Consider the following 13,711-nt stretch of genomic DNA (forward strand, 5'->3'; position numbering starts at 1 on the left):
TCCCATAGACTTCTATTATGTCCCATAGTTTTGGTGCGCTTTCAGAAATCGCACCTAAAATCCTGCATGTCCTTCTGGGTACTTGGGGATCCATGTAGTTGCAACTTATGATAAGGCAAATTAATCTCTGCTTATCAGAAAACAGACATTACTTCTTTTGGAATGGGATAAAAATCCAATTTCTTAGCTTGGAAGATTCGCAGCTATTATAATAACCTATCTATGCTACTTTAGGGTGGCTAAACTAGACCATGAGAGACAGAGGAGGAGAATAAGAAAAGAATCAAATGATTTTAAATATATCAACAATAGAAAAGAGAGGTCAGAGCATATTGGCCCCTAATGGATGATAAAGTGAATTTGGTTACAAAAGACAAGGAGAAGGCAACTGTGCTAAATGCATTCTTCTCAGTTTTTATACAGGTAAAAGGAGGGGTATAGAAACCAAGACTGTATAATTAGTAATGCATCACAGACTGTAGCATGGTAGCTAACAGAAGCGTTAGCTTCAGTGTCTGAAAAAAGGCTTGAAAAGCTTAAAACACAAATAAATCAACCATGACTCCTGGTTATAGCCAGGCTGTTATTCCTAATTTTTATGGACAACATACTGACTGGAATAGTACCAGCTGATGGGTGAAGGGTCAACGTGGTACCAATATTTAAAAAGAGTATATTCCTGGAAATTATAAGCCAATCAGCCTAACATCAATAGTAAGTAAACTATTGGAGGGGATTGATTAGGGACTATATTCAAGGATTTGCTGATGAAAACAGTATGATTAGTAGTGATCAGCATGAATTCATGAAGGGTCATTCTTGCCACACCAATTTGTTGACATTCTACAAGGAAGTGAGCTGCCATCTAGATAAAGGAAGGCCTGTGGAATTGGTAAATCTGGATTTACCAATTCCATACCGTCCCCCATAAATGCTTAATTTACTAACTGAGGTCTGTAGGCACAGACCTTAGGGTTTGTTCATGGATAGAAAACTGGTTACAGGGGTGCGTCCAAAGGGTGCTGATAAATACTGTAGCGTGTACTCAGACTGGTCTAGAGTGGTAAGTGGGGTACCCCAAGGCTCTGCCCTGGGACCAAAATCTGCTTAAATTTATTCATAAATGATATAGGAGGTTGGGGTAAATAGCTCAATATTGATACAAAGTTAAGCAGGGCAATAACATCACAGCAAGATATAGAAACATTACCAGAGGACCTCAATAAAACAAAGGGGTGGGCAAATACATTGCAAATTAAGTTTAATGTTGAAAAATGTAAAGTAATGCCCTTGGGGGTTAAAATATGAACACAAGTTAGTCAATAAGAGGAATCCCTGGAGCAATCCAGAACAGAAAAAGATCTGGGTGTCCTAATAGATCACAGGCTCAGCAATGGCAACGAAAACTAGCAGATTAGCATGCAAAAAAAGGGTATTTACTTAAACAATACAACTATAATCCTGCCAATTTATAAAACTCTGGTTAGGCCCCATCTGGAGTATGCCATCCAGTCCTAGTCACCAGCCCATGGGAAGGATGTACTGGAACTGGAGAGAGTCCAGAGAAGATCATCAAAACTAATAAGGGGGCTGGAGGACCTCAGTTACGAGGAACGACTACAAAATATTAAACTCATTCTCCCTGGAGAAGAGACATTTTAGAGGAGATTTGATAGCAATATACAAAATATCCTAATGATTATTCTTGTATAGGGAATAAACGATTCAGTCTCAGGGAGTGTAAGAAGACATGGGGCCATACAATGAAACTGGAGGAAAAGCAGTTTGACTTTAAACTGCATAGGGAGTTTTTCACGGTCAGAGCGGTAAGGATGTGGAACTCACTTCCACAATCAGTGGTGTCAACGGGAAGTATTGACAGCTTCAAAAAAATAAATAAATAAAGAGGAAAAAGGGAAAAAAAAAAAAAAAAAAAAAACTTTTGGATGGGCATATTTGTGAACACAGTATACAGGGATATGGGAAAAAAAATGTTGACATGAACATACACATCTCCACATCAGTTTAACTGGATTGACTGGTGTCTAACCTACTTTACCAACTATGTAACTTTACAGTTTTACCGATAGAAACCCTCTCTAACACTGCATTGTCCACTATGTATGGCACAATACCAGGCACCAACGTAGACAACCTTACATGTAGTAAATATTTTGGGGGACTTAGTCTGCCTTACCTTTCAAAATATTTCCAAGCCGCTCAAGTTGCTTACATCCCAAAATACCATGCTATATGCGAGACATCCTTGTGGGTTGAGCTAGATCCTACTGCATCAGATCCTTTATAAATGCATACCTCATTCTGGCTCAACCCATTGGTCAGACGTCTTACCAATCTGTCACCAAATTTATGCTACAGATCTGGGATGCGGTTAGATATTCAGAAAATGTTCAATCTCCTAGCAAAATCCCTTATGTTCTTTATGCACAATTCTGTGCTCTTATCTGGGTTTCAATCCCTACTTACTTTAAAAGTGTGGATCCTTAGAGGGCACACACACACACACACACACACACACACACACACACACACACTTACTAAAGACGGAGTTAAACCTTTCTAGACAATACAGCAAGAAAAACATTCCCAGCAGGGATCGTTTTCATTACCTTCAAATAACAGAAATGTTTGCAATGAAGCATCTGTAAACCTAACAGACAAATCACTTGATGCTCACCTTCTCTGAAGACAAATATGACTCTGATCCTCATGCATTGGAGGATGATCTCCCAACTCAAATTCTCACTTTGTTCCATTTCTGTGCTTACGAAGGAAGGTGTGTAGAAAAGGATAAAAGATCTAGAATTAGATGCACATAATTGGTCCCAGATCCGATTGCCCACTAGGTACCTGGCTATCAACCGCTGTGTTTTAAGGGGTGCTGTATGGGAACCTTTTTCATACATGTCCTATGGTATGACAATACTGGCTAAAAGGGTTTCAAATAATCTCTTAACTGTTCGACTTTCGGTCCCCTTTTTTTTAGCCCAACACACCTTATTAAACCTTAGACCTCCAGGTCTTTCCAAAAAAAAAAAATTAAAAACACATCCTCTATGTCTTAGGAGCCACCAAGAAAACAATTGTGAATGAATGGAAATCTACCATCCCCTTGACTGAAAAAAGTCACACAGTTATGCTACATGAGAAAATGGAGGTGAAAAAGGACAGACAAAATGAATACATTTTTGACCATCTAGCAACCTTGGAGTTCTGAATTCCTTATGAATGGTTTCAACCAAGACTTTCTGGCTCTTTAGGGGAGGGTGTGTCCATCAGCATTAAACCATTCGGCCTGGCACACCCTGCCTCCCTTCCCCTTTCATTTAGGAAACTGTGCAACCAATCTCATGTTACTATTCTGAAAATTCTTGCTCATAATATTAGTAATAGCCATACTCCCCTCATCTATAGATCACACTCATTAGCACTGGTTACACCACGTTTTTTTTTTTCACGCTCATTACTAAAAGTAACACGGCTATTCCAAAACATTACAATATAGCTACAAAACTTGAAAACTTTGTTTTCTGTCAAACTTTCTGTGAAAAAAAAAAAAAAAAAAATCAAAAAAAATGTTTTTTATTTCTTCACACTTTTGGTAATGCCCAAACCACAGCGCTATGTGAGTGCTGCATTAGTGTGTGTTGTGATAAAATTATGCAGGCATACACTTTATCACAATGCAGTGAGTTACAATGCAACATGCTGCCACCTATAAGATGTATTAAATAAACTTCAGAGGGCATACAGGGGACATGAAGAGAAGCAGAATGCAACAACAGAGCGATAGAGTGAGGAAGATTGCTGACAGGCAGGGCAGCAGAGAAGCAGTGTTAGCAGGCGTCAGCCGCTAACAACAGCTACCTATTTAATTTGCAAGTCAGACGGACCATTTTGTTATAAGATCATGGTCGTTGCAATGAACATGATTATGTACCAAAAAGGGAGAATGCAGCCACCAGAAGAATTACTTACCTAGCCAGCTGGAAGTGGTTCTGCTTTGCTCTATTCCTTATGACTGACAATGAAAGAGTTCTTAAAAGTTATATGCTGCCAACTTCACCTGCAAAGTTGTTAGGACAGCCTACATACCAAAGCTAGTGACTGTGAAACCAGTGACCATAGTGGTATTTAATCAAGCAGGTTTGGCCAGTCTGAAAGGGCCCACGAAGTGTCAGCACTCGATCCTGGGGAAGAAACACCTGAGCTTGGGCCATGTCCAAGACTTGGCCCAGTTACTCCAAATGGTGGGTTGGATCCAACGCAGACTAACAGTTGAGAATCTGCCCAAGCTCTGAAAAGTCTATATTGTCTGCTGAAAAATGGCTGCCAGGGCTGAGGCAGAGTAATCATTCAAGAAAAGGTTGTTCAGATGTCAGATAATGGAAATTCCCTGACAAACCACAGTGTGAAGGCTGGTAGGCAAGCACCTTGGTAAAACCTGCAGGGTTGTGTACAAGCCAAAGGGAAAAGCCACAAAATGGAAATGCTGCTCCCCCATGGCAAATTGCAGGAACCACTGATGCAAGGGAAAAATTAGGATGTGTAAATACAGTCCCATGAAGACTGAGATTGAGCTCTGCATTTACTTTTGCAGCATTTTACTCATTTCAGGTCACAATCCTGAGAAATTACTTTTGTCTCTTTCGATCAGCTGACCACGTCAACCCCGCTTATGTTCAGACAAAATTTTCCTGGAAACTGTATAATATTTCACATTTCTGGAAGGGGTGGGATCTAAGAAGACAAGCATTTTCTTGTCACATTCATTCCTATTAGCCAAGTCCTCCAGCAATAAAAAAGTTAAAAATCACACAAAGGAAAGGACCAAAAATCACCGTCACTAATCATGTGCGCTGGCCAGCTGGATGGGGCTGATCACTGAGCTCTGCCCTATGAAACTAGAATCACAGGAAATACTGGCAGAATCCCCAGTGAAAGGATGAAACTTTAGTCTCTTGATTTGCTAGAAATGTAACCCCACTATTCACAATATTTATCGGCTTTTCTGAAAAACCCAGTTACTCTCCTGCTGTATACTTAAATGAAACTACTATGCATTCAACTGTGCTGCCCCTTCGGTTTCATAAAATATGGCTTAAAAGATCCCATAATCCTCTGTTAAAGACAACCTGTACGGCAGGGCTGACTTTCTTATGAAAGCAATACTTATTTGCCTATGCTTGAATACTTTAATCACTGAGTGAATATAAACTTCAATTATCCAGTAATTTGAAAAGAAAATTTCTGTTCAATTTCAATACTCAATCATGTGATTCTTTTATGACTAGATATGGCCATGATTAAAATAACTGCTATGAATGTATAAGCAATTATCAAATGAATGGTCTGCTGTGCCCGATGTGGGCCACACGGCCTGCAATAGTGTGAACCAAGGGTGACAGTGGTGGAAATCAGGCTGATCTGAAGGTTCATGAATTAGGACTGATCTGAGCTTTGCAGGAGCATAAAAAGGGGCTGATCAGATCTGAAGGTGCAGCAACAGTGGCTGATCTGATGTCTGAGGATGCAGGAATGGATGTCTAAAGCTACATGAGCTGGGACTGATCTGATGGTAAATGAGTTGTAGCTTATCGGAGGTGTGAAGGTGTATGAATCTGAATGGATACAAGAAATGGGGTTGATCTGAGGTCTGATGGTGCAGTAATAGAGGCTGATCTGAGATATAAATATGTTTTGTGTGTGCACCAAATAATGTGATAATGGGTTTAACTTTCCATTATCAGTACAACTGACTGCAAGATTGAAAAATTATAGGGCTAGGGTGAGCCATTGTTCACTAGCATGCCGATTACATAATGCCTGAAAAAAAAAAACTTGATGTGGAGAAGGCTGCTGACCCTTGCTGTAGATAGTTATGCGTAGTATAATATGGTACTGCAATTTGCAACTGTTGTGAAAGGCCCCTTTCACAATGACAGTCCGATCGGGTCTGCCTGTCAGCTTTTCAGCAGACCCAATCAGAACACCCGTAGCCCTCTATGGACTGCTGGGTGTCAGCAGACATGGGTCTGCTGACATCCGCCAGCATCTGATCCGATCCTGTACACTAAAAACAGACACCATCCATCTGGTGGATCAGATGACAGTTGGTGGAAACGGATAGGTGGTCAGTTTCCATCCAAACACAGGGCTGTGTCTGCTCTGCTCTGTTTTCTGTGTCTGCTTCTCTGCTGAGCAAGTGGATTCGCAGACAGGTCCACCCTGTCTAAAAGGGGCCTAAGTCACTGGGTTAAATAAAACAGCTTGATTTAATAAAAAAAAAAAAATAAAATACGTTTTTCAGAAGAACATTCACATTATTTCATTTTATACCTTACACCAACAAAAAAGCAAGTGGAATCCAAAAGGTCACTGTACGACAGACTGTTCCTCATCATTTCATATAAAATTTTCCCTTTCTGTGATCAATGATGGAAATAGACTGAAAGAGTAACATAATTAGGAGTAGATATGATGAACTACAGACAGAAATCATGAGCGTTTGCACACAAACCTAAATTGAAGAGGAAATTATAACTGAATAAGTTACAGTTAAATAAGAATTGACTTACCTAAAACATCGATCCAGTCTTCTTGTTCATTTTTTAATGCATCATTGGACTTTTCCTCTTTTTCTTCATTTTGAGTTTTCCCATTTTCTTGGCCAACAGTTTCCAATAGTGGAAGATCACTCAGATCATCATCATCTTCTCCAGTGCTGTCAATGATCTCAAACTCTTCAGTGCTGTCCAGAAGGGACGTCCTGGCTTTTGGTTTTGACTCATTTTCAGAAAACTGTGCATCGTCAGATCCATCATCGTGTGTTGGTGAATCGTCTACATTGTATTGCGGTTCGTCTGCAGAGGCCATCCTCTGGATGAAGTTACGAGGATGAAACCTATGGGGAAAATATATTTTTATGAAACCATGTTTTATTTTTAGAGTGACTCTATTATATCTTTCAATACACTTCAAATGTTTTTTTTCAGTCAGGCAATGTTTAATCCTATGGGGACGTTAAGGCAAACTCATGAATGATACATTTTTTTAATTTTCTGATTGTAAGATCCTCCACAATATATTGTCAATTGTTTATACGGAAAACATTATATTCTGCTGGGTGGAGGGGGCTCTTACCATAGGGTGCATGTATGCACAGCATACCTTCACATTATGGCAGACTTCCCCTCCAATGCCGAAAGGTCTAATGCTCGCTGTTGCAGCTCGACAGGTGCCATCTTTTTTTATAATTTATCATGGTCCATTTCTTGGCCATTGGGTGTCCAATGATGACCTTACAGATACCAGGAATGAGTAGGGAGTAAACAATGCACGTCTCATGCACTTCAAGGCAAATTTTGAGTAAATAAACTCAGCAAAAGAAAACAGTTTTTTGCCAAAACACACATAACAAAAAAAAAAAAAAAAAAAAGGAGAAAAAAAAATTGCTAAGAGGTAAGTCTGATTCAGCGATGGGGGTGGAGGGAGCACACTTTTGCTTCCGAGACTCAGTCAGCTGACAGCATGATTGACAGCTGGCTCCAGCTCTGAGTGTGTGGATGGAGAGAGCAGAGATTCGATTTGCGAAGACCAAGAGCTGAGCAAATCAGGTGTCATGTGATAGCTCAGTTCTCAGTCTGAGGCTAGGTTCACACTAATGCGGTGAATCGCATGTGATTCGCACAGGAACCGCATTTCTGTGCAAATCACATGCGATTTGTGTGCGGTCGAAGCCATACATTTTGTATGGCTCAAATCGTACTACACGTGCCCCAAAAAGGTGCAGGACCCTTTTTTAGGTCCGCACTAGAATCGGATTGCTTGGGTATTCACACCTATGCGATCCGATTCTGCACATCGCACAGCATTTTGCGGACCGATTTCGGGGTGTTAACATATACAACCGCATCGGTTCGCATTCACAGGGTGCGATACTGATGCGGTGCGGAATTCGCACAGAAAACACTGCAAATTCCGCACCGCATCAGTGTGAACCCAGGTTTAGGAGGTGACATGGAACAGCTGCAGCATCACGCCGATGCTATAGCATAGAGGCAAGAATGAAGGCTTATTTTTCTATACCCCAAACTTCTCTTACTAAATGATATATTAATGTATTAAAAAAAGTATGCAAAACTACTAGAGTCCCTAGGATGTTGTGAGGGCTTCAAAATAGTTGAATGAAGATTGATAAAACGTTTGCAATGAATGCTAAGAGTGACTACCTTAGCTTGAACTAGTCAAATACGAAGAAAGGACCAAGTGTTTAAGAGATAAATGTAAGCAAAACTTGTAAATATAATGCCATTCCCTGCATCATCCTCACTCAGTATGGCATTTGTTTCATTTGACAAAAGACAACTCTGGATAGGCATGGATATGGCGAATCTCCCTGTACATTATCCATATCTGCTACACATTCTTACTGGAAGAACCCACTCCTACCAAAAACATTATTCAATTGTAAAATGCTAGAGAAGGGGATGAGCTGGAAAAGATCATACCAATAAATATGTTTAACAATCTTGACATTTTCAGCTTGAGTTTTTGCTAAACACATAAAAGCCATTCTAATAAACAGGACGAACCAGTATGATTAAATTATATGATGGCTAGCTGATATTTTCCTTTTAGAATATATACATCTATTTTTAAACTATTCTTGCTATGTCTCACAAGTAACCAGCTTGACAGCCATGTCACTGCAATAATTTCTTTAAGCATTACATATTTTAACTTCTACATTTATGGCTAAAATGTATACTTTAATGATTAACGTTTGCAAGGAAGACAGGCAACAGTGGAAAAAATTACGTTATATTCAGTAATTGCTAGGAAATAATAGGCTGGTCCTAATAGGAGCTCTCTGCCGGTTTTAAAGCACCTGAAATATTACAGTGGATATTAAGTTTCAACTGCCAGATTTGAGATGTAGAAGAACTAAATAAGTTACAGGGATCCTTCCGAGCTAATTAATATATTTAATGGTTCATAAAGAGTTCATTGAAATAAAAAGTACCAGCATTTTACCTCTGAATTTCCGTTCATTTCTCCCTGAAGAAATTTTATGTAGGGCAGCTTCAAATTAAATGACATTTCACAGCTTTTATACAGAAATAAGATTTGGTAAAAAAGCCAAGCACTTGGAGGCTGATATACCAAGGAGTTGAGAATCTTAAAAGAGAAGTACAGTATTTTTTTTTTTTTTTTTTTAAATACTTACCTTTGTTTCTCATTTGTTGATTAATGGGCTTACTATGCACATTGCAACACTTCTTGAATAAAGACATTTTTTGAAGTGAAAAATCATACTTACCTAGGTGCATGCCACATCGGTCTGATGCTGCATCTGTCCCCCAATGGCTCTAAGAGTGAGAGCTCAGCAATCACGACCACTGATCGTGGAGTTCTCACAGTCGCTCTGAGCAGAGAGCGGTGAATGTCAATCACCGCTCTCTGCTCTGCCATTTGACAGCTGTATGAGCTGAATATTTTCTCCATCATGGGCCAGTATGGTTCTTCCTACCAGGTCATAGATCCTTTAGTGACAAACAAGCCAGCTGGAAGAACTACAGGAGCTGACATCGTGTAACTGAGGATTGGAAAAATAACAGCCTTTCAGTACACAGGCCACTGATAAGGCAAGTATATTCATATTTCTTTTACAGGTGACATATTGGTTAAATAATTCTTTGGTGACAGGATCACTTAAATCTAGATCAATGGCTCACTGTAGGGCAACCAGTGACAGGTAACCAACTAGCTTTTTCAGGAGAGGTGCCATAAAAAACACATTTTCCTGATAATAGCTATCCCTTGAATAGTTGGGTCTCAGATATACTCATGGGGTCTAATACTTCATAATTTTGATCTGGTCAAGTACAGTTTAAATGCAATGATAAGGTGTCTTAGTCATGCAGAAATTTGGGTGTTCGCCTCAGAATGCGCTTCAGCACCAACATTGAACTGCTCTAAAAGAATGTAAATTATCTCTGCTAAGTAGTAAAAGACCTGGAAACACACAAAACATGTGAACAGGCTCATTGGACTGCAATACTTCATACCAAACACATTAAATATCAACTGAACTTGACAAATCATCTGCTCACGTGTGTGGGTATACATTTCATCAATCCGATAAGTGTCCAGCATTTATAACATCTGGTACAGATGTGGTAACGTATGAATTATTTTTCTTGTCAGCACTTACCTCACAACACTAGGTGTTTACAGAATGAGAACACAAAATGTAGAGGTTAACACTACCTGGTGAAAAGCTAGTACTGCTTACATGCGGCAGCCATCTAATGACAAGAGGAGAGTGATGCTTTGTTTTATTATTTTATTTTATTTTTTAACCACTTCCAGACCGGACACTTTTACCCCCTTCCTGACCAGGGCAATTTTCAGCTTTTAGCGCTATCACACTTTGAATGACAATTGCGCGGTCATGCAACACTGTACCCAAATGAATTTACCATTTTTTTTTAGATAGATAAAGCTTTATTTTGGTGGTATTTATTCACCACTGGGATTTGTATTTTTTTTGCTATGTAAATGAAATGTCCAAAAATTTTGAAAAAAAGTGTTTTTTTTTATAAAATTTTGCAAATAAATAATATTTCATCATAAATCTTAGCCAAAATTTATTCCGTTATCTTTTTAGTAAAAAAAAAAAAAAATCCAAATTAGTTTATAAGCAAAAATTATAATTTTTAAACATTTTTTTTTTTACATTTATTTTATTTTTTTATATTATTTTTTATTTTTAATTTTTACATACTGTCACCCTAGCAGTACAGTGTCACCATGGTGACACTGTACTACTTGTGAGGGGTGATGAAGATTTTTTTTTTTTTTTTTTTACACTGATTGCTTTTACACCCATATAGGATGTAAAAGCTATCATTTCTCTTTCTCTCTGTCTGCAGTCTTGCACTCATTGAGAAGAACTGAGTGAGCTGTGATTGGTCACATCCTGTCACATGGTACAAGGCTTTTGTGAATAGCCTTGTACCATGTGACCTCTGTGATCATTCACAGATTTCACACGTAGTAAGCAATGATGTCACAAGTGACATCTTGCTTACTACTTTGCATGTGATCACTGATTGGCCAATCAGTGATCACATGATCGGGACCTCGTACAGAGGTCCCATCCGACGATTGGTGTTTCACTGTGTCCGGAGGACACAGCGGGCACCGGATCGCGGTGCTGCGCGCTCCCAGGGAGCGCGCACAAGCAGGGTGCGGGGAGGCCGTTTATTGACGGCCACCCGACCCTGCAGTGCCACCGTCCGGCCGTTTATATACAACGGCCGGTCGGGAAGTGGTTAAGTACTGCATACATAAAAAAAAAAAAAAAAAAACCCAACAAGGAACACACGTGCACCATTCTCCCCAGGATACCAGCCAAGAACACCAGGTATAATAAAATAGGCTACCCTGTTCAACTCCAGCCTTGGGGAAGATGAACACTGGGCAGTTTGACACCACTGGAGTCCCAAAGGGATAGAATAAATGTACAACTTGCCTATCCCCAGCTAAATGGAATTCCTGCTGGGTTGATTGGTAAAGAGAATACACTAGCACATTAAAGGCCTTCTTGATATTATTATTATACAGTATTTATATAGCGCCAAAAGGGTTTGCTCAGCGCTGTACAATAGCAGGGGGACAGAACAAGAGACAAGACAGTAACAATACAATACACAAGGGGTTCGAGGGCCCTGCTCTTTCGAGCTTACAATCTAGGATTGACCATACTGCTTGATCACACTGCTTGGTGTGCTTAGTTATCTTTTTTGGGCCACTATTTAATAATAATGTAAAAGAGATATATGTAGTATAACACGAAAAAACACACACTCACACTCTTCATTCTACATCAGTCTGATCCTGCAGCTCTTCTTTAGTGGCTCTAAGCCCAAGCACTGAGTGATCACATAACAGCTGATCACTCAGTTCTCGGTCTTCCGGGAGCTGAGAGTGGCGACAGTTACTCACCAGTCTCCCTCTTCAGAGCAAAGTGCAGGGCCGAGCTGCAGAGGGGCAAGCACAACTGGGTGGCAATATAGCCAGCAGGATCCTTCCTAGAGCAGCTTTGTGACATCAGCAGACAGTAGGCTTTAGCCAATTCTGTGTCACAAAGAGCAAAAGTAAGTACACTTCCATGAGCCGCAAAAAAAAAAAAAAAAAAAAAAAAAAAGCTTTGGTCATACTTCTCTTTTAAAGCATTTTCTCACCAGAAATTACCAGCATTCAGTTGAAGCTGACGGAGTTATGTGTAGGCACATCACTAAATCTAAAAGGATACACTGACATCTATAACAGTAACCTACACTACACAGGAATTTAGCACAGAAGGCAGAGAAAGACAAATCCTGGTCATCATGGTTGCTAAAGATGCCATCTAGAGACCTGATCATTGAAGTATATTTTCAATTTCATCAATCACTACTAGGCCAACAATAGCCTAAAATGGCCAACAATCAACACCACAAGTGCTTCTAAGAATTTGTTTTGTAATTGTTTTTTATTAAGAGGTTTTTTTTTTTTTTTCCTAAGCGCTTACCCGTAATTTGCGGGCGAGCAGCAGCTCTTGGCAAAGCAACGTAATCATGCATCACTTCCTATTTTGGGGCGTGAACGCACCTGAGCCCCCCGCTGCCCCCACCCGTCGGTCCAGGAAGAGAAGAGAAAACACAGCACAGAGTAAAAGCACTACATTTTACACAAACACACACACTAGATTAGCACATCTAACCCTTTGATCGCCCCTATTAACCCTTTGATCACCCAGTCATCCAACCAGTGCCATTAGTACAGTGTCAGTATATAGAATTTTTCACTGATCACTGTATTCCTGCAACAACAGATAGCGTCAGGGTCAGTAAGCGCCCCACCCAGCCAGGGTCAGCTAGCGTTATATTGCCCGCACACTATCGCACTCACGCTATAGGTCGCTGATCACCGCTATTACTAGTATAGTGTTTGTATGGATCAAGATATTGATCACGTACAGAACTATACTAGTGCCTGCTTAGTATAGTGTCCCTAAAAACGCAATTAGCAGGATTGGCCCCATTCGCTGCCAGCACTAGCGTTTAGCCCCTATGCTGTTTTTCATGGAAGATGTGTATCAATTGATTGTGTGCCAAGGCAATTTATACGCACAACAATATATCGCCGCCCACCGAAATGCAGCTCTTGCCAGGCAATTCGCATGGAAACCTTCACAGTTTCTGAATTTAAAACTCTTTTGTGCCTAACCCTCAACATGGCCATTACAAAAAATAATGAATTGTGGTCATATTCACAGAGACAATTCATCATATGCCCGTGTTCTCTGCTGTTACATATATGCCCAACATGGACCTGCAATGTACTGGTACGTTGCTGGACTTTGAGCGGTTATACCGGTATAATGCCTGCAGCTACAGGCATCATCCTGGTATCGTCGGCTTTCATGTAAAAGCCATCCTAGTGGCCAATTAGCTGCTGAATTATTTTTACAAGCAGCGGGAAGGGACATCCTCCCCACTCCTGCTGCCTTCCACAGTTTTCTTGGGCTCTCCTGTCCCACAGGGGATCCAAGAATGCAGCCAGAAGTTCTGCTGGCTGACCATAAAGCTGGTCAGAGACCAGAATGGCTCTAATCATCTCTATAGTCTAAGAAATCAGA

General features: G+C 40.1%; 1 protein-coding gene across 1 annotated transcript in view; it reads right to left on the minus strand.

The window, feature by feature from the left end:
* Positions 1-13,711, minus strand: part of FKBP8 (FKBP prolyl isomerase 8) — a 106,313-nt gene that overhangs the window by 76,852 nt on the left and 15,750 nt on the right. Inside the window, exon 2 of the mRNA XM_089687912.1 lies at positions 6,600-6,925. Within this exon, the coding sequence (XP_089544038.1) occupies positions 6,600-6,897 (298 nt within the window). The 5' untranslated portion in view covers positions 6,898-6,925. The remainder of the gene's footprint in view (positions 1-6,599; positions 6,926-13,711) is intronic.

This window comes from Staurois parvus, unplaced genomic scaffold, assembly GCF_062004578.1.
Source record: "Staurois parvus isolate SC_StPar_1 unplaced genomic scaffold, SC_StPar_1.0 ptg000439l, whole genome shotgun sequence".
NCBI lineage: Eukaryota > Metazoa > Chordata > Amphibia > Anura > Ranidae > Staurois > Staurois parvus.